Genomic DNA, 24611 nt, shown 5'->3' with positions numbered 1-24611 from the left:
AGACCGCCCCCATGAATTTGCATTTTCTGGAGGCGGACCGAACGCTCATTGGTTTTTAGGCTTAGGGCGGAGCTTCTTGATACTCCTAAGCCCCGGCTACTGCGCAGGAGCAGTTAGCAGGCGGCGCCCACATCCGCTCAGGCTTCCGGGAGGCGACCCCTCCCGCCCCGAAATCCCGTTTTGACAGCTGTCTCTAACGGACCACCAGGCCGCTTCGCCTTGGAGCTCCGGGTGCTGTCCAAGAGCTCACCTTTCTCCAAACCCCTCCCCTGCCGGCCCCTCCCTGGCCACCTCCCACAACCCTCCTTCCGCAGCTCTGTCCGGGCCACCTCAGGCCCGCCCTGCACGTGTATTGGCTCAGCGCTGGTTGAGCCGGCCGCTCACAGGCGCCCGGGGGCTTGTTCTCCAAAGGCTGGGTCTGCCCTTCCCGGCCGGCTCCCAGCCTCCGCGTCCTCGCAGAACCCGCTCTGGCCGCCAGCCTGCCTTTTCCGAATCACCACACTTGGGTCTGTTGGGCTGACTGACTCTTCAGCCTGTATCCCAAATAGACCACCTCTCAAAGCTGAACGCAGGTGACACCTACACGGAGCTCTCCAAACAGCTCCAGGCCCAGGCCCAGACCCAGGGAATATCGCGCTCGCGCACACGAGGTGATGTGCTCTCAGGCTGCACCCCCTTGGTCCAGTCTTTGTTCGAAGAGGCTCTTAGCATTGTTGACAAGGGAAGCCTCTGAGGGAAGGTGAGGGTGTAGCAAGATCCTGGTGTGGAGCGGTTATAGGCAGAGCTTACGGTCCAGAGCAGCCTGGTAATTCCAGAGCTCACAGGCTGCAAGCTGTGTTTTGTGGAGTTGCCACTGAGGAACTGTCAGAGAAGCCTCTCGTTTGCCAGTCCTGGTCTACCCACCCCCACCCTGCAGCAAAGAGTCTGCCACACAGACACATCTCAGGGACAGCAAGCAGATGGAGAAAGCCTAGGGGCCTTGGGTCCCCTCTTAACTCAGCTGAGGCCCAGTTGCCCTCCTCCCCCAAACTTGTTTGGTGAGGAAATCATCCTGTGCAGAAGTCATTACCGCGTGATTCGCTATTGTTTAGAAACAGGAGAAGGCCAGAAGAGGTTATGGTCACATAAAACAACTTGGGGATGTGGCCTCCCGCGCCCTGAGTCAGTGACAGCAGAAGGTACAGTGGCGGCACAGGGTAGGCTGTCTGCTGGGAAGGTGCCTCACACTGGTGGAGGCTGTAGGTAATAGAGCTGCAGGTGCGGCCAGGTGGGCGTTGGGGACTGGCTAAGCAGCAGGATGGAGAGCAGCAGCAGCAGCAGCAGGCCCAACATGGGTGTGGGGACCAGTGGGTACTGGCTGATTCTGGAGGGGAGGCAGGAGAGGCTGAAGGTGGCCCCAGATAAATCGGGCTCAAAACCTGTGGCATGCCCACCCACTTCTGGGGACATCTAAAGAGCACACCTGATCCCCGGGGAGTACTGGGGGCGCAGACAGTGGTGGGTGTGGGACCTCTCAACAGGCACCAATTCTCTCACCACAGGCACGAGGGCTTGTTGCACCTCTGGCATGACTTGGCAACTGGAAGGCAGATGGGAAGGGCATTATTGTTAGGTTTGGTCTGTCCTAAGTCCCTTTCCAGTTCCCATGTGTCCCTTTACCTCTCAGAAAAGCTTCCTGGACCAAGTTCATGGTGAGGGGTTCCCAGAGGGCTGGAGGGGTCAGCCTGGGTAGAGAAAGGACAGGACACACCCACTCACTCAATTTGCAGAGTCCTTGGTCAGCACTTGGATGCAGACTAGAGAGGCCACATGTCCTTGGGCCAGAGATGAGGGCAGTCTTCCCTTCACAGGGCTGACTGAATGTGAGTGAGTGAGGAAAGACAGCGGGGCTAGAACAGTGCCTACACAGTAGTCAATAATGGTGAGAGCATTTTAGCACTTCTCTTTCCCTGCCAACTGATTGTGTATGCTTCTAGCCCCTAGGGCAAAGATTTAGAGGTGCCTGTCCTTGTGCTGGGGCACACATGCTGTAGTTTAGCTGTCTCCCAATGCCAGCCAATTCTGAAGGCTCTGCTAGCCTGTCACCCCTCCTATTTCTCTGGAAGGGACACCTATTTGTCAGTCAGGGTCTTCCTATGCACATATCTGCTCCAAATACAATGATAAACCAATCAACAATGATAAGCCAACTAGCATGGCACTCCCAACTGCCAGGTCTTGAACCCACATTGCCCAGCCCTGAACTGAGAGCAGAGAGAAGGGCTGCGCTTCCTCAATGAAGGGCCTGAGTGACAAGGCAGGTGAGGACTCCAGAGCCTCCCCTACATTCCTCTGCAGACCCTAGACTCATCTCTTAAGTTCCTTTACCTTCTCTTAACAAGAGCTGGGCTGAGACCTCCACCTTATCCTGCCACAGAGAAGGGTAAAGGAGTCCAGACCCAAGCAGTATGGCCAGATCACTGAGGCCACCAGTTCCTTGCTGAGTGGGAGTCTGTGATGCAGTTGGTGTGTAGCCACATCTGTGAGTGTGGCGACTGCCGCCTGTACATATGTGGCTGGGGTCTCTGGGGAACATCCTGGCTGTCAACTGCCTCCAGCCTCCCCCTTTCCACCCCTGCCTCTCATTAGCTGCAGCGAGGGCCTTGTTATCTCCTGACAAAATGATTTTTCTGTCTGTTCCTGAGGAGTCAAAGCTGTGGGAAAGAGCTGGGGTTAGTTCCTCAGCTTCTGAAGATAGGAAGGGTGTTAGGGATTGCCTACCTGGACCCAGCTCTCATCTTCTTCCTCTTCTTCCTGTCTTCTGGACAACCTACAGCAAACGGTAACTGTAAACCCTAACTCCCCTACTTATCTTTTCCAGCTGGAAGCTACAGATACAGTACAACTCAGCTTGATGGCCCCTGCTGCGTATGCTTTTCAGATATTAAGAAAAAATAGAATCTTGGAGTTTATGATCCCCAAAAGGCTCAGAAGCCCTTGACCTAGGCCTTCCAAATTGTCCCCTTCTAGTGATCCCCAGAGAGAACCAAGGCTCCCTGCTTTACCACCATACCAGATACCAAGGGTGTATGAACTCTAGGCACCCCTGTTGGGGGTGCTATGCCATTTTTCAGCCTTGGTCTTTCAAGTCTTGTTAGACACTGGATATCCAGCTCCCTTCTCCCAGCACTGGAACCTCACTATTTGGGCTCCCCTATGTCCAAGTCACTACTCTGGGTGTGCCAAACATCATGCCTCCCACGCCCAACCTATGTTTCAGGGAGGCCCTGGCATCAAGCTTCAGAGGCTGGTGGCTCCACAGCGAGCCAGGTGCCCCTGTCACCAGCCTATGCCTCATTGAGGATCAGGGTTCTAATCTTGCAGCTGCCATCAAGCCAGCAGCCTCAGGCACACAGCCCAGTCCCACTAAACACTGCTGTGCAATCCCCTGAAATGCTCCCTTGGGTTGTAGGCTTTTGAGTCCCCATATCCCACCTTGAGGTCAAACCCCAGCCCATCTTGGGCCCCAGTGTTTGTCATCCCCTGCCTTCTGCTTCCTAGAGGGAAGTGGGCTAGGCACCCCCCTGGAAATGTGTTTTTGCAGTCCCAACCAGAAGGCGTAAGTCCCTTCTTTCCTCCATCCTGATGACGTAGGAGGAGGTCACACTGTTCAGAGCCCTGAGCCAGCCCAATCTCAGCTCTGCCCAGACAAGTCCAATTAGAGGTTGTGTAGGGGCCTCATTAGCTGTGGCAGCAGGAGTCTGGAGGAGGGGGGCACCACAGGAAGCTGAGGGCGCTGTGACCAGACATCTAGCGATTTCCATCCTTACTCAAAGCCTGAGTAAGGCTCAAAACACACCCCCATCAGTCACAGAGTGGGATTCTGAGGACCCATGGAGGCTCACACCAGCACCTCAAGGCAACAGTGCCCAAGACTGGTTCTGGAGCCTCCAAAAAGGTCCCCATCAATCTTTTTCCTGCACCTGTGGCTCCCTGAAGGGTGACACCTGGAAAGACAGCCTGGTCTTTGGGGTGCCCACAGAGCTCCTGAAAGCTTCCCTGGGGTCCAGGTGCCCAACTCCTCTTGGAATTGCCAGGGCTAGAATGGGCTGAGGGCAGGCCCAGGGTTCTGACGGAGGAACGGGAAGGAAGGGTGTGTGACCCCTGCACGGTGCCGCCAGTCCCTGTCCTCTAACAGTCAGGACCACATCACCTGTGCCAGAGGGAGGACTGTCAGCCTGCTCCTTACCTCCAGGGCAGTGTTCGGCTTCCTTCTAGAGCATGTACTGCCTCTCTCTGCAAGTTTCTCTGCAGAACATGAAGGTTTGGTGTCCTCAGCTCTTTGCACAGAAACCCTCTCTGGGCTTGTGACCCAGCTCCAGCAAGGATCCCTCTACCTGGGGTCCAGACTGACGGGGATGGCTTCCAGGTAGACAAGCTGCTAAACTTTCCCTGGGGCTCCCTCTCAGCACCCAGGAGAGCCAGATATGCTATGGACACTGGTGACTATTTAACTCCTTCTGAGTACCAGAGATCAATGTTCCCAGGAGGTCCTGGTCCACCAGCCTGTGCCAAGAGGGGGCTCAGCACTTTCTCCCTTCTTCCTTCTGGGGGCCTCTGGAAGGCTCCTGCCCCTCTGCACAGCCCATTCTCCAGAGACGTCTTTGTGCCTGTGACCTCAGCTGTCACCTCTATTAACCTGGCCTTTTTGTTATTGTTACTGTGTTTTGAGATAGTCTCTTGTAGCCCAGGCTGGTGTGAAACCAATGTGTTGCAGAGGATGACGCTAACCTTGACTCCTATCCTGCTGTTTCCACTTTCTGGAGCTGGGATAGAATTGTGGACACCTAGCCCACACTTTCTACTTTCTTTTCTTCTTCTTCTTTTTTTTTTTTTTTAAAGTAGGGTCTAACTCAGTACCTTGGGTTGGCTTCAAACTCATGGCAAACCTCCTGCTTCAGCCTTCCCAGTCCTAGAATTGCAGTGAGAGTCACTACATTCCATTCCTAACAATCAGTGACCTCCAGGCTTTTCGCCTGGGAGCTCTGCGAGCCCCTGGATGTCCTACAGGATTTCACCTCACCTATAAACCTAACATCTTCTCCTACGTCCCTTCTCGGCACTGCCCTCCTACACTGTCCGTCCTTGCTCACAGCCCTTCACCAGGTCACCTCCTCACCCAAGTCACCTTTGGATCCTTAGAACATTGTGTGGTTTTATGTCCCAAGCTTCTCAGGTCCTAAGACAAGGTCACTTTCCCTTTGCTGCCTCCCACCTCAAACAGACACCCTTTCTGATCCAGGCGAATGGCCACCTGAACTGACTGGCCCATTTGGGGTTCTTCTGTCTTGGGTGACTCGGCTGTCTACAGGGCCAGCACAGTGGTACACAGGGCTTTTGTTCCACTTGCCTAGCATAGTACAGACCTTGGGTTGCATTCTCAGGGAAAGGGGTCTCACGATATTGCTACGCTGTTAAGTTTGCTTTCCTGCTGGTCGCTCCCACACCCTTCTTTTTGGAGACAGGGTCTCTCTCTCTGTGCAACTCAGATTCAGATTCACTTCAGTGCTAGGCTTTCCTTTCTTTCATTCTTTCTTTACTTTCTCTCTCTTTCTCTCTCTTTCCTCTTCGAGCCAGGGTTTCCCTGGTTATGCTGAACTCATTCTGTAGACTAGGCTGGCCAGAGTGCTGGGATCGCAGGCACATGCCACCACTGCCACGCATCTTTTCTTACAGACACTATGTCTTTCACAGGATGCACGACTGTAAAAACGGGCAGCCAGGAGGTTTTCTATAGGGCTGCTTGAGATTGCCTGTCCCTTCAGGGCAAGGGTGTGTCCTGTTGATTGGAGCTGCATACCCAGCATGCAGCAGGCTCTCTGTAAACTCAATGAGCAGATGACACAGCACAGAGTCAGAGAGGGTCAGTGGGATCCCTAGAGACTCTTGGGAGCCCCTGGACTCCTGTGGCTCAGAGTTTCTCTGTGCTCACCTGTTCTCTAGCAGGGTCTTCAGCCTCCTCATGCGGCTCAGCCTTAGCTTCCTCCCACTGCCACACTCCACAAAGAGGACTGGAGAGGCCAGTACCTGTTGTGTCCTGCTCCTGAAAGAAGAAGCTGTATCTGAACCTGGAAGGGCCAGAGTAAGGTGGAGCCAAGGCACAACACAGGTGGAGGAGGGCGCAGGTGTGGGGCTGACAGGTGGAAAGAGGCTGGGAAGGCATGGAAGAGACAGAGGAAATTAGTGATGGGACCATAGATGGTGGGAGATGATGTTAAGGAACATGGCCACAGAGGAGTTTTCAGGCTGGGTCTGAGGCAGAGCAAGATGGAGAAGGGCAGGTGACTGGGGGGTGCTGCTCTGGCCACAGTGTGAGTTGGAGTCACCAAGTATCAAGCACCCAGACCGCTAGGACTGTGGGCCAGAATTGAGGGTCTGCACAAGGACATATGGAGAGTTTTTGCCTTGGTGTCCTCCAGAATGTTCCATGGAAGCAGAGCCTACCTGCCGGATAGCCTGGATCTCCAAGTCTAGTGTTGGAGGCAGTGCCATGACCCAGTGCACTCTTCTTGCCTCAGCTCCTTCCAGCAGCCTGGCCACACAGAGGGGAGACCTACCTTTTGGGATAAAGTCTGCAGCCTTCACCCTGTGGCCCAGCCCCCTCCTGCCCCTTTCATGCCTGACCATCCACTTGATCCTCCCCTCCCTTGTGACCCATCCCTGTCCCCCCTCCTGACTATTCACTCACTCCTCCGGGTGCTCCTGGCTCTGACTCAACTGCTCCTCCAGGCTTGAGATTTCTTGCCTTAGTTCCTGCAAGGAGAGCAGAACATGGGCACTGGTGGAGCCCAAAGTACTCTTCTTCCCAGACACATACAACCAATGGATCGGGATGAAGAAGCAATGTCAGCAAGTCAGACTAAGAGAGCACAGAAGAAGCCCAGAGCATAAGGCACTGACAGGAATATCACAAATGCAGGGGGCACACTTCTAAGGTAGGCAGACTCACAGAAAACAGGATGGAGCCACCCAGACAGACTCTACCCAGGGGGAGACAGGAGCTCCCACAGAGGTGAGTGCTGTGGGAAAGACACCCACAGAAAATATAACTAGTAGAGGACAAGGATGCAGAATGAGGAAGGAAGGGGCAGAGAGATGCAGTGGTCTCATGGGGAGGGAAAGCAGCAGATGCAAAGACCCCATAAAGATGGGTCGAAAAGGTTCAATGGGCCCTTGTTACCTGGGTGGTGGCTCTGTACTCCTCCAAGGTCTGGGCCAGACTCTCTGCATGGCGGGTACGCTGGAGTAGAGGACACAAAGCCACTTGAGCCAGGACTCAGTCCCCCAAGACATGAGGCTGCGGGAGGGGGGGGTTGGGAGGGAGGAAGGCTGGGAAAGCCTGGACCTTGCAGGCCACTGTGACCTGGGGGAATCCCTCAGGCCAGTCTGGGTTGTTTGGCCAGGCCCCAAAACTGGGTGGGCTCCTGTTACACAAGGTAGGGACTAGGAAGGCATGCTAAGGGCAGGTCTGTCCCCTCCCTGTCTCTCACCTCTGAGAGGACTGCTTCACGCTGGCAAATGAGTTGTTCACACTCACAGAGCTGCCGCTGCCAAGGAAGGAACCTATCCATCTCTTCATGGGCCTCCCACCAGCCTCCCACATCTCTCCTTACCCTCCTACTGTGTAGCCCACCCCTTCCCTCCCAGCCAGGTCTCCCTTCAGCCTCCAGTGACATCCATGGATGTCAGCTGCTCTGAAGGGGGCTCCAGCTGAGCTGTCTAGGCAGCCCTGCAGCCTGCGGATTCTTAGCAGCTTGCAGTGCTGACTTGGGTGCGGGGAGGTGAGCAGTCCTCAGGCCTTAGACAAACGCTGCACCTTCAAAGCATCTTTCTCTGTGGCCAGCTCCTCACTCCGCCTCTTCACTCCATCTCGCTCTGCTAGCAGCTTCCCATTCTGGAGTGGGGAACAGCCATACTCACTAACCAGCCTCGCTGATGCTAACAGCTAATTGCCATGTGTGTACCTTGGTCAGCCCTTTAATTCTCCCGCCACCCTGCTGGGATCTCAGCTGGTATTTCTCCAGAGGTGGTTTCCCCACTATGTTAAGGTGATAACAGGATTTCCCAGGGCCCTGTGTGTTAAATGAGTGAATAATAACTTGCAAGTACTTTGCATTTATTTCTTTTCCATTTTTAAAAATAAAGGCAACTCAGGCACAGAGGGGTTGAGTAGTTTGCTCCAGATCACACAGCTCTCACTCATGCTAACACATGCCAGTGAATGTGAATGACTACAGACATTTAGAGCAGTCTGAAGTGCTTAGCATGCATCAGATAGAAATATTAGAGATGAAGCTGGGTGCAGTGGCACATGCCAGAAATCCCAGCACTCAGGGATGCAGAGGCAGGTGGATCTCTGTGAGTTTGAGGCCAGCCTGGTCTACAAAGTGAATCCAGGACAGCCAAGACTACACAGAGAAACCCTGTCTCGAAATAAAAAAAGAGACAAACATTTACAGAATTATAATTAAAAAAAATTCAGATTTCCTAACATACAAAACTGTAGTGAACCCAGAACACACATACACAGTCTCAATACATAGCTTAGGCTAGCTTTGAACTTGTGAGCCTCCTGCTTCAGCAGGTATGGGCCACCACACCTAATTCTCATGCCCAGCTGCAATAATTATACTTTGGTTTCTTTTTTTCTCCATATCTCTTGCTTAAGTCTAACTCAGTCAGGTTGTCCCCTGGAGCAACCCCATTGTTTACCTACTCATAACAACTTCTTTCTTTTAGCAAGTTTATAATTACAGAATCGGCAACAAAATCAACCAGTTTTCTTGTGGAGACCATAGTCAGCTTGTGGTGGACACCATGCCCCAGGGCTGGACCCCTGTGGTCCAGCACAGTTTGTCCTTCTCCCTCCCTGCAAGCAGGTGGGTAGAGGCACTGTCCATATTACACTGTTCTGTAAGAGAACGCTGTGTGGCTGGATAGCCATTAACAGCATCCTCCCCTCAGCTGTACAGAAGAAACTGACTAGAGGGCCAAGACTCTTGGAAGGCCACCCTGTGTGATGCCCAGTCCCACTGCTAACACTCAGCCTCTTCTAGGGGGCTGATGAAAGCCTGGATGACAAAAGGCATGTGAGAAGTGGTGGCACTCTAGGCACAAGGTGCACAGGGGCCAGAAATGGAGACAAGGGAGAAGCAGATAACGCTAAGCTCAAAGATCACTGATGAGGTCCAGCTGGGCAGTGGGGTAGCCACGGGGCTTGGTAAGGAGGTAGTGCCTGGGCTGAGCCTTCCAAAGAGAAGCTGTGAGGTCAGGAGAAGGCATCCACAACAGCTGCCCAGTTGGACCTAAGAATAAAATGGCCCAAAGCTGGGTGCGAGGAAACACACCTATCACCTCAGCACTAGGAAAGCTGAGGGAGGACGACTGCTTTGAGTATCAGGCCAGCCTAGGCTACATAACAAGAACCAAACCAAAACAAATAACCAAATCAGACGAAAAAACAAAATTAAAAAAAAAAAAAAGGCAATTCAGTATAGAGGAACCCTGTTTTGAAAAACAAAGAAAAGAATATGACAAAGTCCAAGGTCCCAAGCCCCTGAAGTCTGGCTAGCCACATCCTTCTCCAGAGCCCAGGACACAGAGGCCAGCTCTTCTGGTCTCCAGCCTCGTCCCTGATTCAGGTCATCAGTGCGTCACTCATCTCAGCAGCTTGGGCTGCTGGGTGAAGGACGGAGGAAGGACAGCTGGGAGTGCTGTGTCAACACCTGTCTACCTGGTGGGACCCAAAAGCCATCTCAGCACCTGCAGCCTCCTGCAGTAGTACCCGCTGTGGGTCCTTGGGATTCAGCCAGCGGCCAGACCTTAGGAGACCGAGTGTCCCATTACTCCACCAGGCCTCGCTGTAACCTGAGATCTCAACCTCTAGATCTCAGTGGGCAGCTGCTGCAGGCCAGCAAGGGGCTGAGAATAGCTCCAGCTCTGTTTGAGCTAGCAAGCCTAGAGATCCCTCTGCAGGGCACAGGGCCTGGGGTAGGAGGCAGGGGTGCTGGTGGCTTGTTCACAGGGCTGCCTCCTCTGTCTGCATGACATACTCTGGAGGCAATGACAAGAAAACCTGGCTGCTATAGGAACAGCTGTCCCAATCCCTCCTGACTGGCTGTCTTCATTCCAAGCTGAAGGTGAGGCATCCTCCAGGCTCCCTTGCAGCTGTGGTTAAGGGATCCTCCCCAGCCAATGATATGGTGGAGACTGCTGTTGAAATGACAGAGAGAAGCAGGAGTGTCTGCGTGGAGGGGGCGCTGGTGCCTCCCCACCTGCCTTGAGCCATCTGTGACTATGACGCCACAAGAGGAAAAAAAAAATGCTGGTGAGGGACTGGGTACAGAGGAATTTGTGTGCTTTTGAGTTTGAAGCCATCCTATACAGTGAGAGACCCTGTTACAAAAACCTAGGACTGGGGATGTGGCTCAGCGTTGCTTGTCCAACACATGCAAAACTCTGAGTTTCATTCTCAGCATACTCTCACTTAAGAGAAAAAGCCACCAAGCCACCGGACCATCCAGTTCTGCTTTGGGCAGAACTGGCCCATGTTCCCCTGGAGCCAGCATGTTGTAGCCTACTTGTGCTGAAAGCCTTACAGCCACCACACCTGGGTGCCTGGGGGCTCCTCCTCCTTTGTGTGTGTGTGTGTGTGTGTGTGTGTGTGTGAGAGAGAGAGAGAGAGAGAGAGAGAGAGAGAAAGTGAGAGAGTGAGAGAGAGACTGACTGACTCTACATAATCCCAGTTGTCCTGGAACTCACTATTTAGATCAGGCTAGCTTTGAACTCATAGAGATCTGCATGCCTCTGACTCCGCCTCCCAAATGCAGGGATTAGATTTCCTTCATTCTTCTGTTTGTTTTCAGACAGGGTTTCTCTGTGTAGCCCTGGCTGTCCTGGACCTAGCTCTGTAGACCAGGCAGGCCTCAAAGAGATTCACCTGCCTCTGCCACCCCAGTGCTGGGATTAAAGGTGTGTGTCACCATAGCCCGGCAATCTCCTTCATTCTTAAAGATGTTCTGAGGGCTGGAGATGCTCATTGGTTAACAGCACTGGGTGCTCTTCCAGGTTTTGTGCCAGCTCCCACACGGTGGCTCACAACCATCTGTTCCAGTGGATCCAACACCCTCTTCTGGTGTCCACAGGCACTAGGCACTCACATTGTGCACAGACATTTATACAAGCAAAGCACTCATAGACATAAAATAAATTCTTAAAACAATGTTCTGAGGACTGGGGGCATGGTGGCACATGCCTTTAATTTCAGCACTTAGGAGGCAGAGGCAGGTGGTTTTCTGTGAGTTCAAGGCTAGCCTGGTCTACATAGTGAGTTCCAGGACAGCCAGGGCTACACAGAAAAAAAAAAAATTCTGCAAAATATTATACCTGACTGAAGGCTTGAAGCAGCAGGCATCCTGCCCTGGGGCTCCCACTGTCCTGGAAGGAGGATAACTGTTCACGAGGGAGCCATACAACAGTGAAGAGGAGAAACTTAGAATTCAGTAAAGAGCCCAGGGCAGACAGGGCAGAGGTCCATGAGGCAGGGAACTGTGAGCCGGGCTCAAGAGCCAGAGACTGGCTCCAAGGCCCGGAGCCTAGCTGGCCAGGAGGGGAGCCTTAGAAGTAGGGACACCTGGGAATCTGAGTGCGCCCCCTCCCAGCTCCCAGCAACAGAGGTAGGCCACACAGGTGCCTTCCCAGGAAGGGAGCCAAAGCCCGGGAGAGCGACAGCTGTCAGCAGGTGGAGCCAGGGCAGAGCCCAGATTTGAAGGCAATTATGGCCTCCCCATGAGGGCTAAGTAGAAGGAACAAAGGGTGTCCATCTGATAGGACAGCAGAAGATGAGTGTAAAGCAAGGAGCAATGCTGCCTGGGATGTGAGCCCCCTCATGGACCTGCAACTGATCTGCCACCTTGGGGCAAGAGGGACAAAAGCGGTATTATTTAACTTTCATGGATTTCAATGTGGACAACAGTTCAGAGTGAACAGAGACTTTACAGATCTGAGTTGTAGGGGCTGGCCCTCAGGTAAGCACCAGCACTTCACCCTTTCCACAACCTGACCATGCAGGCTCCTGCTGGCTTCTGGACAACACCCAGGCCTGGTGGCTGCTTGCCCAACATGCCCAAGGCCAGAGCTCCACCTCCAGTACCACCAAAATGAAAAGCAGAAACAAAAGCTTAGAAATGAAAGGAAGTCACACCCATAAAGGTGGCTGTCATGCTCATGGAGGTGACTTCAATATCTAGGCTAAAAAAATGTTTCATAAGTTTTTGCAGCTTCATTTGCATTGCCAGGGAGCAAACCATGAACAACGTACTGATATAAACAACGATTCTGACATTTTCTTTCAAATAGTCTTGTTATATAGCCCAGGCTGGCCTTGCACTCAAAATCTTCTTGCTTCAAATTCCTGAATACTGGGATGAAGGCATGGAACCAGTCTTGCTGAATTTTACTGTGCACACCCTACATATCCTACCTTGAGTTAGGGACTTTCTAAGTGTCTTCTGGTTTAAGACACAAGGTGAGGCCACTGGCTTGACGCCCTGATGGTGAGGGCATCATGACACAGACAAGGGAAGAACTGGCCAGGGCCAATCACAGCCAGAGGGATGCTGGGGCCCTTTGGTCGCAGGACAGGAGCAGGAACTCTTGACGATGGGCAGCCTCAGCTCACCTCCTCCTGTAGCGTCTCCACCTCAGCCACCAAGTGCTGCTGCTCCTTCTCCTAGTCCACCCCAAAGAGAGGATAGGATTGGTTCCAGTCCCTGCCTATCACCCTCCCTGACCCAGGAATGCAGTCAGAGTCTCTATCGCTGAAGAGCTGGGCAGAGGAGGGCTTCTGACCTCCTCTTATCATGAGGGATGACAGGTAGGCCTGGGGAGTGTGGGGGGAGGAGGAGCTGGAAGCCTGGTAACCTTTGCCCCTTCACTGCTGTCCTTTCTCTGCAGCCAAACGTGCCCCAACAGCACTCACTGTATGCCGGGCCTGGGCAATCAGGCTCCGATTCTGCTCTTCCAGGCTCTTGGCCAAAGTCTTCAGGTCCTCTAGCTCCTCATCCAAGGCCTTGGCCACCTGCAGGGCCTGCTGGGTACTGAAAGGTGGCACAGATGTGAGAGGAGGCAGGCAGAGAAGCAGAATAAAATATCCTAGACTATGAGGGGCAACTGCAACCAGACACAGGTAGGCCAAAGGGCACAGGGAACAGAGAGCAAGGGACAAGGAGGTGCAGTGTGGGGTGGAGATAGTGTTCACTTTTCACGTGAGGAAGGGAGCATGGGGCCATACAGCAAAGAAAGAAAGTGGGCAGAGGACAGAGAAAGAGAGCACAACTGACCCAAAGGCCAGGAGACAAGACCCAGGCAGAGGGAGACAGAAGAGAGGGGTTGGGTGGTGGAGTGCCTGTACCTGAGCCCCAGGCTCCTTGACGCCAGAGGTGGGGTCAGCAAAGAAGGCATAGGCACTCACCTTCGCAGCTGCCTGCGCAGGGCTGCGATCTCCTCCCCTAGGCGGGCAGAACTCTCCTCTGCAGTCTCCACACTGCGCTGCAGCTTGGCGTTTTCACCAGCCAGGCGCCGGTTGCTGAGCTCTAGATCCTCCAGGCTGCTCAACAGCTCAGCCGTGGCAGGCCTGAGGGCAGCAAGGGCCTGGTCACCAATTTTGCTCCTGCTCCCACTCCCCCCAGCTTCCTAGGTGGTGTAGTTGCTGAAGCTAGGAAAAGGGCTCCTCTGAGGACAAATCACAATGAAACTCCAAGGCTCTCTTGAGGCAAAGACAGTCTCCCAACTCCCACACCCAGAGAGGCTGAAGAAAATGGAATGGGGAGGGGGTGGAAAGGACAGGCACCCCTCAGGCCTGGGGTCTTCTCCTCCAAAGCTCTCTAAGTTGGCTGGCTCCTCAGCTTCTGGGCATGCTAGAAAGAGACAGATAAAAGGAGGTTGAACTTTCTGGTGGTTTTAAATGCTGGGATGTCCAAGGACCCTGGGGTTGTCCTAGGACTAGCCTACCAGTTAATTACATAGCTCTGGGTTTCCCAGGGCTGAATTTACTCTTATTACGTAGGCTGCTTGCTCATGTCTACCTGGAGCTCAGCCTGGTCTTCAGAACCAGTCACCAGGGATACCTCCACTGCCCCAAGCCCACTCCTCTCCTGTTCCCAGCTTTCTCCAAGTCTATGGTGCCTCAGGCCCTCCTCACTTAACAGTCACCTGCCATTGGTTGGAGTTCAGCCAGTTTGACTGTAAGCTCCACCGCATCTGTCCTCACTCTACCTTTCTGTCTCCCTGGGTACTCCCCAGCCTTTGCCTCAGCTCCTTTCTCTCTTTCCCTATGAGACTTAGAGCTGGCCCACCCCAGCTGTTCAAAGTCCTCCCTGGCCCCCAAGACTGAAGATGCCTTAAGGTTCAAAAGAATGCCAAAAGAATGGTGGCACACGCCTTTAATCCCAGCAATCAGGGTGATCTCTGAGAGTTCAAGGCCAGCTCAGTCTACATAGTGAGTTTCAGGACAGCCAGGGCTATATAGAGAGACCTTGTCTCAAAAAAACAAAAACAAAAAAAAACAAAAACAACAAAAAAAAACAAAGAGAATGCCAAGAGAGCTGCATTTCTGTAAGACCACTTTTCAGCAGTACACCTCTGAGATGTAAGGTCCTGGGTACCCAACACCCCAGCATAGGGCTTGGACACAGCTGAGCAGATGCCTGCTCGAAAAGAAAGGAAAGTGGGTGTAAGAGGCGGGGGATGGTGGATGGAACATGAAGCGGGGGAGCCTGGCAGGCCAAGACTGCCCTGTGCCACGTGAAGATTTCAACAGTGTAGGTGCCCCAGGGCCCCTCAGCTGGAGAGCAAGAAGGTTGTTCTCCTTTATACTAGGGCTAGAGCTGGGAGGGATAGAAAGCCTGACCCCAAAATCTAAGATGAGGGGACTGTCCTAGAGGCACCAGAAAGCCACCACAGCTGCAGAGCGAGCAAAGGCCCCAGTTCTCTTTAGCCCTTGCTGTGTGGAGCGGGTAGATGAGAAGTCCCTACTAACCCCCGCTGACCCCTGCCACCCATCTCCTTCTATAAATAGTCTCACCAGATGGCAGGTGTGGAGAAGCCAGGGCTCCCCCGAAGGCGGTCTCCTCTGTCTGCTCTAATCCCCTGTATCAAAGGCAAGAGGCTCAGGTCCCCTGCAGCCACCAGACCTGTGACCTGTGCCTGCAGGGGTCTGAGGGATGAAGGGAGGGCAGCTGGGTGAGAGTGGCTCTATGGGAGAAGGGTGAGGCCAGATGGCAGGGCCTGGGCTGTGAAGGGTAGCCCTTTCTACTCCCTTCTAGTTCTACTTGGACCCCTGCACCATCATCCAAGGCATCTGGTCCCCAGACACCTTTACCCCTCCGTATCTTTTCACATGTCTTTCCTTAGTCTCAAGCCAGCCACTCGGGGTTCCTGGGCCTTACTGGTATTGGCTGCAGATCAGTTTTGAAGAAACACTTCCCCCTGAGAGGCTAGTGGTGTAAGGACTTACCCCTGCAGCTGACAGGCAGCAATCCAGTCCCGCATGACCACCAGAAAGGTGTCCAATTCCACAGTGGCTCCAGCACCCTCCCCGTAAGGGTCCAAGCTTTGGGCCAGTGTTTGGAGGCGTACATCCTGGGGGCCTTGTCCTGTCACAGCCTCCAGATAGGCCAGGAGGTGGGCCACAGAGACAGTGCCTGGGACAGAGCATGGTGGGGAGGACCAGACTCGGCAATGGCCAGTGGGACAAGGACATGGCTTGGGAATAGTGTCTGTCATCAATGGGTTGAAGACATGCCCACCCTATAGCATGCAGAGTCACCTGAGGCAAGTTCCTCCCCTGAGTCAAGTTTTCCAGTCCATCTCAGAATGGACCAGAGAGGATGAGGAGCCAGGGAAGTACCTACTGCTGCCTGCTGCCTACTGCAGGCCAGAGGCTAACTACCTACCAGGGCCCCAAGCCCTTCCCACTCTAGCCCCTTCCTCGTGTCATTACTCTACTCCTGTAGGACCCTCCAAAGGAAAGCCATAGATAGCCCAGCCCTCCCTGTGGCTCCCCAGCCCCCACCTGTCTTGTGAGGGTCACAGGCTTCGAATGTGGAGTTAAGGATTTGTTCTTCTAGGCTGAGCAGTGGTTCAGAATTCACTTCCTCAGGCTGCTCCCAGAGGTACACTGTAGAGAAAGAGGACCCACCCTATATGAGGAGACACACAGGATCTAGATGCCTAATGCCAGGCTCTGCTGAGTTGGGGGAAAATTTATTCAGAGCTACCTGTGGTTGGGACTGGTGAGGGAAAGCAGGCGGCTTCCAGTAAGATGACAACATGAGAGTTTTTGAGTCACTGCCCTTAAGTAGGTCCCATCTCTCTCTGTCTATCTACTATTTTGTATCCAAGTGGGCTCAGAAGCTGTTAATGAGCTCTGAGATGACCCTCACCTCCTCCCTTCTGCAGCCTCCCAGCTTATGGGCAGGGGGGACTAGGCTTGAGGAAAGCAAGGACGAGCCAGGATGAAGGTGGCTGAGGAGCCAGGAACAATCCGATAAGGCGTGGGCAGCCTGCATCGATCCCACCAGCCATAGCCCTTCTTCCACTTGCCCCAGGGACCAAGTCTCTCCTCTCCACATCCTCAGCATGGCGTCATCACTGGAGGAGCTCAGTCAGAGCCAGTACCAGGATGAAGAGGAGGGATGGGGCTGTCTAAGCAGGGCTGGCAGGGAACTGCTTAGGAGCTGAGCCTCCCGCCAGACTCCCCTGAGTCAGCGCTCCACAGCATGTCTGTGGCAAGCTTATTCTATGGGAGCTCTGTTTTCATGCCAATAAAATCCCCCTCAAGAGGACTGAGAGGGTTGCTCTGCCTGCATATGTGAAGATGTACTTGCATGCATTTGTGTGTGTGTGTGATATGTTCAGGTGTGTGTGATATGTGCAGTATGTAGTATATATGTGCATTCTGTCTATAGATATGTATGATGTGCATATATGTGCAAATGCAGACCATTTATGTGTTCGCATATGTATGTGTGTGTGCCTGTCTTCCAGGGTCTGCTGGCCTGCAGCTATATTCACACTGCATGAATACAGCAGACAGTAAACAAAGTTTCTCCAAGCTGGAGGCGGCTTTCATACCCCTCACTGGCTGGCCTGCTGAGACCAGTGCTGCTGCATGTGGCTGCGGGGTTAGAGTCTGAGCTGGGGCTAGAGCGAAGCAACCTGTCATGTCCTTGTTCCCCCACCTCACCCCCCTTCAAGCAAGCTCGGCTCTCAACTTCTGAGCTTCAGCAGTATCCTTAGGAAAGCTACCTCCGTCCTAGGGAAAAATGGGAAGAAGTGTGGATGGGCCTCCGCTTGGCACGTAACTACAGGCACTTAAAGGGCCTTGGAACCATGCAACTGCTGTTCCTACAGCTAAGGAGGCAGAGGCATCAGAAGCTGCCACGGCTGCCTTCAGCAGAGTCCCCTTCTCACCTGGACACTTCCAAGGGCTCTTGACCCCACTTTGACTTGGACCTTTATGGCTCCCAGGAGAACATTCAGGACCCAGGCTAGTTAGGGAGGTGGCCTTCAGCCCGACAACCTCCATCCTCTTGTGTTATAGGGGAGGACTTTGTGCTGTGGCTTGTTAGGCCACTGCTACATAGTCCCTTCCCAAGATCCTGAAGAAAGACACTCTCTGCCCTCTCCTTCCTTCTTCATGTCCCAGCTCTGCCTCTCCTCTACCCTTTTTTTTTCTTGCTTTATTTTTTTTTCAAGACAGGGTTTTTCTGTGTAGCCCTAGCTGTCCTGTCACTGTGTAGATCAGGCTGCCCTTGAACTGAGAGATCTGCCTGCCTCTGCCTCTGAGTGCTGGATTAAAGGTGATTGTTACCACAGCCTGGCTCTACTTTCCTTCTGGACTTTTCTTCCCATTTTCACCCCAACTTTCTCACATGTCCAGCCCTGTCCTGTGTCCCTCAATCCAGTTTTCTCCCATCTTCCACCTTGTCACTCTGTTCCAAGCGTCTTCTCTCTCCTTTGCCATCCCTGTCTTTCAGCCCTTGCTTTTCCATGTGGGTGTATTCTTCCTTTTCCTTTTGCAGTCTCAGGAATTGACCTGGCTATGGTCATAGTTCCTGATGGCCGCACGCCCTCTGCTGGTGCAGGTGAGGTTTAGCTGGCAGTCATCCCCCAAGCCAGCCTTCCTTCTCTAATCTTGGCATGCTGCCGGTAAAACCTTATTTGCAGAGGTTAGCCCTGAGGCTGGGGTGCAGAGCTCAGCTTTAAATCAAAGCTGCAGGACCACCTGTGAACATTCAGGAGCCTGGAAGACAGGGTGTTCTTGCATTGACTGTAAATACCTATGTAAAGGCAGGAACTTCCTACCCTATCAGACTGGCTCTGTTAGCACACTGTCTGGAGATGGAGACAGAGAAAGAGTCTGGGACAGTGGAGGAAAGAGAGACAGAGATAGACAGGAACAAAACAGGAGTGAGGAACACAGAGGCAGAGGCTGGCCCGTAGGAGAGGGGCAGTGAGCCAACACCTTCCTCCCCAAACTATGTATGCTGGCTCCCACACCCACGTGTCTGCATCTGCCCAAGATGAAGCAGGCGTTGCTTTGGGGCAGCAGTATAAGTGGGCAGAGGCTGGCTGCTCTTGCAATTGAGCAGGCCAAGCTGGAACAAAGTGTCTGTTAGTGTAAAGCACATACTAGTTCTTAAAGATGTCTGAAAACACAGGATAACTCAGCAGAAAACAGAGTCTGTTAAATAAAAGCAGCTAATGGCACTTGCATCACCTGCTTGATTTGACCTTGAACTTTCTATCTTTGTGCCTCAGCCCCCAGTTCCAGGGCTACAGGCGTGAGCTCCTCATCACATTTTCTCTCTCTCTTTTGAGACAGGATTTCTCTGTGTCGCCCTGGCTGTCCTGGAACTCACTCTGTAGACCAGGCTGGCCTTAAACTCAGAGATATGCCTGCCTCTGCCTCCCAAGTGCTGGATTAGGCTGTGTGCCACCGCAGCCCAGCCATCTTGTTTCTTTTAAAAAATTAAAAGGACCAAGTTCAAGACAGCCAAGGCTACACAGAGAAACCCTGTCTCACAAAACAAAAATTAAAGTTATACATGTGAGCTGAGCATGGCTGAGCACACATATGCAGTGTCAGCACTCAGAAGGCTGAGCTAGGAGTGAGAGTTCAAAGCCAGACCATCTCAAAAACAAAACCAAAACCCAGAGATAGGGACACACCTCAGCAGTGACTGGCTGCCTTGCACACACAAAACCCTGGGTTCCACTTCTCACACTGTGCGTGTGTATTTGTACACATACAGACACACATACAAGAGTGGATCACATTCTCCATACCCCAGGGGAGTCTTAGACTAAGCAGGTGGTAGACAGATGCCAGTGTTGGGAAGAGAAGTGCAGCAGGAGGGACAGAGGCGACAAGGCACCTGTTTTACCCAAAGTAAGAGGTGGATGTACACCGTGTAGAGCCCTGTGTCCCAAACAACCCTCCAGAGATGGGGACAGACATGTGGCCAGCACACAACTAACACTTTTTGCCCACCCAAACATCTCTCCTGTTCCCAGCCTGACCCACAGATCCCTCTTCCTCTTCCAGGCAGACACCTACTTTGTGCAGTGGGACCACGAGCCTCGCCCTCTGGCAGGTCCATGGGCCACTCCTGCTGCTCTACAGCTGCTGGCGAAGCTCTCAGTTTCCTTCCACTGCTAGGAGGGTTGGCAAAGGGGCAGGCTGCCCAGATAGCTCCTAGAAGGACAAGCAGAGAGATGGCTTCCTCAGACTAGCCATGCTTGGTCTAGACTCAACTGTTCCATCTCTGCCACAGGCCCTCAGGGTTCTTAGAACCTGTTTGCCATCCCCATCCCAACTCCAACCTGTTTTTATGGATTTGAGGTGTGGGATGGCAACCTGAGGACTAAAGAGCAGGCAGCAAGATCAAAGTGGAAGGGAAGAGGGTGGGGTCAACTGCTGCCCCTGGGGCTTTCGGCTACCTCTCTTCCCCATAACCTATCAAATTGCCACTCCTGTCCACCTTGTGCTCTTCTTCCTCACAGCCCTACCTAAGGCCCACCTTGTTCTGTGTGGGCCATGTCCCAGCTTCCTCCCAGGTTCTGGTCCATCCCCACAGGCTGCAGTTTTGACCTGCCTGGTCATGACTTCCTTGGGTCAGAGCCTGTTTAGGTCTAGCAACAGAAGCACAGTGTGGCCTGGGCCAGCTGCTTTCTCTCCCCACATCATGCTTTGTCTTCTAGCAACTCTGACCTGCATGCTATTTTGTAAGCTGGACTGCTGTTTCATATGGTCTCTGTCTGGGACTCTTTCTTCCTACCTCCTGTTCTCTAGAAACATCTCTCACTCCACCTGGAGCCGAATGCCAAGCTGAACATTCTTCCTTATTGCTAGGAGGTAGACCATTTGATACTGTGTTTGGACTGCTGGTCTTTGAGCACTTTCAGCCTTGCTCTCCTTTGCTTCCAATCACTTTTTTAAAAAAGATTTATTTATGTATGATTGTTCTTTCTGCATGTACACCTGCATGACAGAGAGGGCATCAGATCCTAGTATAGATGGCTGTGAGCCACCACCATGGTTGCTGGGAATTGAACTCAAGACCTTTGGAAGAACAGACAGTGCTCTTAACCACTGAGCCATCTCTCTAGCCCCACCTTCAGTCACTTTTATCACAGAGCCATACCGTCCATCTCTCGCTGGCGGAGTCTAGGTTACTGCTCTACTGCCGACCGCACCCCAGTCCCCAGTATGAATTCTAGACAGGTGCTCTGTTGCTGAGCTACACCCTAGCCCTAAGATGGCCAGGCTCACCTTGATTTGTGATCTCTTTGTCTCAGCAGGAATGTGTACCATCAGGACTGCTTCCTTGCTTTTTTTTTTTTTTTTAAGGTTTATTTTTATTTTATGTGAATTCTTTGTCTGCATGTGTCTCTGGTGCCCATGGAGGCCAGAAGAGGGCATCAGATCCCCTGGAACTGGAGTTAGAGATGGTTGTGAGCTGCCCTGTGTGTTCTGGGAATCAAAACTGGGTCATTTGCAAGAGTAGTAAGTGTTTCAGTATTTCAATATTTTTTTCTCTTTCTTTTCCAGACACTCTGTGTAGCCCTGACTGGCCAAGAACTCAGGATTCTACCTGCTTCATAGTGCTGGGATTAGAGGCATGTGTCATCAAGCTGACACACAGCAAGTTCTCTTAACCACCATCAGCGATCTCCTCATCCCTTACTCTCTGTGGCCCTGGGACTCAGAATCGTCTTAGGCTTGCTGCTCCCTGGTTCCCCAGCTCCTGAGGCCTGTTCGTATCTGTGGGCTTGTTCTCACAGGCGGTTATGGTCACAGGGACTCCCTCCTCTGCACCCTGACAGTGCTGTCTTGCCTCTCTTACAACCATGTCAGCCAAAACAAGTCCCGTTCAAGAGAAAAGGAGGCATGATCAGTAACTCCTCCAGGGGCGAGGCAATAGTGCACCCGAGGCTGAGAGGGCACCTGGGCCAAGAGATAGAGGGTTTGAGTTTCCACCGGCCTGACTCTCCTTTTCTCATGAAATGCAACCGGCACTGCTTGCTTTGTCTGTATTCCATCAGCTGCACGTTTTCTGGAGACATTATTATTTGGCTTTTGGAGACAGGATCTCATTATGTAGCTGTAGCTTCAGTGGGCCTCTTGTGTAAACCAGGCTGGTCTTCAGCTAGTGGTCATCCTCCTGCTGTCCACCCCAGCTGCTTTTAGAAGGCAAGGCACCCGGGAGGAGAGATATTTTCAGAGACTCTTTCAGGAACACAGAGGGAGGAAAGGGACAAGGGGAAAGGATCTCTTGAACTTGGACAAACTTTTGAGGAACGAAGGACACCAGGTTGCTTGTGGGTGTCTGAGGGGCCTTGGACATGGGTAGGTCCCCGAACTAAAATTCAAGAGCTGCATTTCTGGGGTGTCACTAGATTTCAGGGTCCTCAGTAGAACTTATAGGGGCTTCAGTTCAGATTTCTAGAGTATCAATTAGAACTTGAATACAGAATCTCCACCAGGATTTTATAAGAAAAGCCTCTCACAGGTTTGAGAAATCTGAGGGGATATCTCAAAGATTCTAGTTGATGGCATGGTGATCTACACCTGTGATGCCAAGCACTCTCAAGGCCGAGGCAGCAGGACCCAAGTTTTGAGTACACCTGAGCAATTTAACGAGGCCCTAGAGGGCCCCCAGAGGGGCTTAGTGGTTAAGAGGTCTGGCAGCTTACTCTTCCAGACGGAACCACATTAGATTCCCTCCACCCAGACAGCAGCTCTCAACCATCTGTAATTTTAGTACCAGGGCATACAACACCCTCTTCTGGTCTCTACAGGCACATACCTGGTATGCATACACACATGCCAGGAAAACATAAAAAATACACACACAAACCAAAACAGTAAGCTAGGAGGTGGTGGTGTACAGCTTTAAAGCCAGCACTCAGGAGGTAGAGGCAGGTGAGTTCACAGCCAGCTAATTCCAGGCAGGACAGTCAAGGCTACAGAGAAACCCTGTATCAAAACCAAATACCTGCCCCACCTACAAAACCAAAACCAAACCTAACGTTAGGTTTCTAACGTTCTGGAAGATTGTGGCTGGGAGAGCTTTAATCCTAAAACTGAGACAGGAGGGTCACAAGTTCGTGGCCGGCCTGGGCGACGCGGGAGCTTGTCTCAAACAAACAAACAAAAAAACCACAAAACAAGCAACAAAAAGCCACCCGAAGTTTCAAGATTCCGACAGGATTTCCAAAGTCGCCACTAAAGCTTCCCGAGGGAGCAGGGCCTGGTGGCGCACCAGCCTGTCATACCCGCCGGGAGGCAGCGGCTCTGGCGTTCAGGCCAGGCGAACAGGTTCCCACAGCCGAGGCTGCGCCAGAGACCCTGCTTCAACCAAGACTAAACTTCCCGAGGGCTCCTTCACGCGCTCCGGGGGCTTGGTCAGAACTCGGGGCGTTCTGGACGGCAGGCGGTGTTTCTGGGGCCCTGCCACGGAAGCCGCCACAGGCAGGCGTACCTGGTCGGGACACAGCTGAGGGAAACCAGCGACGAACGGCGGTTGAGGACAGCACAGGAGAGGCGTGCTCGCTCGCACTTCTCCCGCCAAAAACGCAAATGAGCGGGCCTCCTTCAAGTCCCGCCCCTCGCGGGCTTTTGTCTCCACGCAAGCGCACACCGGGTGGAAGGCGCCAACCGCTCCCCTTACCCTGAACCCTGCGGTCGCGCATGCGTAGAACTTCCCGAGAGGCTCGCCTTGACCAGAGGATTGAGCGCATGCTCACAGGTGGAGCTAGCGGTGATGGTGCTTGGTTATCTGCTGAGCTCTCCTGTAGTACAGGATCCTTCCCATCGGCTTGGCGAAATAGGCCCAAGCGGGGTAGAGTTCAACGGAAGAACCCTCTGCTCACCCCTCTCTTTTTGTCAAGTCACTGTCTTTTGGGTCTGGCCCGCCTGTCACCGTCACAATGAAGCATAGCCTTGTCCAGCCTCACTTCCGCTCTGTGCCATGTGGCATTAATCTGTACCCAAGCTGCTTTTCCAAACAATCATTTATTTACTTTCTTATTTATTGAGGTTGGCAGCTGACTTGAAGCAATCACCCTGAGCTACTCTAAGCTACTCAAACTTTCTCATTCATGAGGAAGGAGGGACATACAGCTTTATTTTTTATTTTATTTTTAAGTGGCAGTAGAGAGGGAGTGGGTGATCAAACTGACTCGCAGTGATATTTGGAACAGAAGACTACAACCTCTCATCCATTTGTTACTTCAGAAAACGTGATCCTCTTGTACTTTCCATCTCGTCTCCATCTGCTTACTCTGTTTAGGGTCCAGCACGTAGTAAAGTCTAGTTGTGAATGCCACTCTCAGGCTTCATTTCTGTATGCGCTCTGCAGAACGGGCACTAAGGACATGGCCAGGTGTTTAACATTGCTTTGTTAAGTCGGGCGTGGTCAGCACACAGGAGGCAGGGACAGGAGGATGGAGGAAAATGAGGCTAGCCTGGTCTACGTAGTCCTAGACTGGCCAGGATAACATAGTGAAATAAGGCTGGCGAGATGACCCAGTAAAGCCCCTTGGCAGCCCTGAGAGGAATCCTCAGGCCCCGAGTGGTGGGAGGAGGCCCTCTGAAGTCCACATGCATACCGCGCCGTGTGCACCTTTCTACCCCTTGCCATTTCAAAACACATGAATGTAGCTGATGATAAGGGGCTGAACATGCACCTCAGCTGGTACAGTGTTTGACTAAGGTGCCGTCATGAATTGGGCATGGTGTACCAGCACTCAGGAATGAGAGGTGAAAAGTTCAAGGTCTTTCTCAACCTACATGAGACCATCATGTGCTGGTTAGTTTTTTGTTACCTTGATAAAAGCTAGGGCCATTTGGAAAGAGTAAACCTCAACTCGGAAAATGTCTTTTCAGATTGGCCTGTAGGCAAGTCTATGAGGATATTTTCTTGGTAAATGAGTGATGGGGAAAGGCCCAGCCCACCGTAGGCAAAACCACCCCCCCCCGGGGAAGATAGGAAAAAGCTAAGTGA

The 24611-nt window shown here is 52.6% G+C and overlaps 1 protein-coding gene across 1 annotated transcript; it reads right to left on the bottom strand.

The window, feature by feature from the left end:
* Positions 1-1077: 1077 nt before the first annotated feature.
* On the bottom strand, positions 1078-23274 carry Kash5 (KASH domain containing 5). Its single transcript, XM_021633909.2, has 20 exons — positions 23088-23274; positions 19661-19798; positions 16112-16216; positions 15554-15740; positions 15122-15186; positions 13889-13955; positions 13511-13672; positions 13019-13136; positions 12719-12769; positions 7856-7933; positions 7530-7586; positions 7220-7279; positions 6728-6792; positions 6484-6571; positions 5972-6082; positions 4229-4287; positions 2761-2809; positions 1660-1724; positions 1463-1579; positions 1078-1363 (listed from the first exon to the last, which is right to left on the bottom strand). The coding sequence occupies exons 2-20, from the start codon at positions 19701-19703 to the stop codon at positions 1222-1224; spliced, it is 1689 nt and encodes a 562-aa protein (XP_021489584.2). The 5' UTR covers positions 19704-19798; positions 23088-23274; the 3' UTR covers positions 1078-1221.
* Between the last annotated feature and the right edge of the window lie 1337 nt (positions 23275-24611).

This window comes from Meriones unguiculatus, chromosome 1, assembly GCF_030254825.1.
Source record: "Meriones unguiculatus strain TT.TT164.6M chromosome 1, Bangor_MerUng_6.1, whole genome shotgun sequence".
NCBI lineage: Eukaryota > Metazoa > Chordata > Mammalia > Rodentia > Muridae > Meriones > Meriones unguiculatus.
The sequence above is the reverse complement of the archived record's forward strand: the minus strand, read 5'-3'. Positions and strand labels throughout refer to the sequence as shown.

Bases quoted from the DNA above. Each gene is read 5' to 3' on its own strand.
- Kash5 (XM_021633909.2), bottom strand. From the start codon at position 19,703: ATGGACCTGCCAGAGGGCGAGGCTCGTGGTCCCACTGCACAAA. The intron at 16,217-19,660 runs GTAGGTGTCTGC...CTTTCTCTACAG, and splicing joins TCGTGGTCCCACTGCACAAA to TGTACCTCTGGGAGCAGCCT. The intron at 13,137-13,510 runs GTGAGTGCCTAT...GCCACCTTTCAG, and splicing joins CTGCGCAGGCAGCTGCGAAG to TACCCAGCAGGCCCTGCAGG.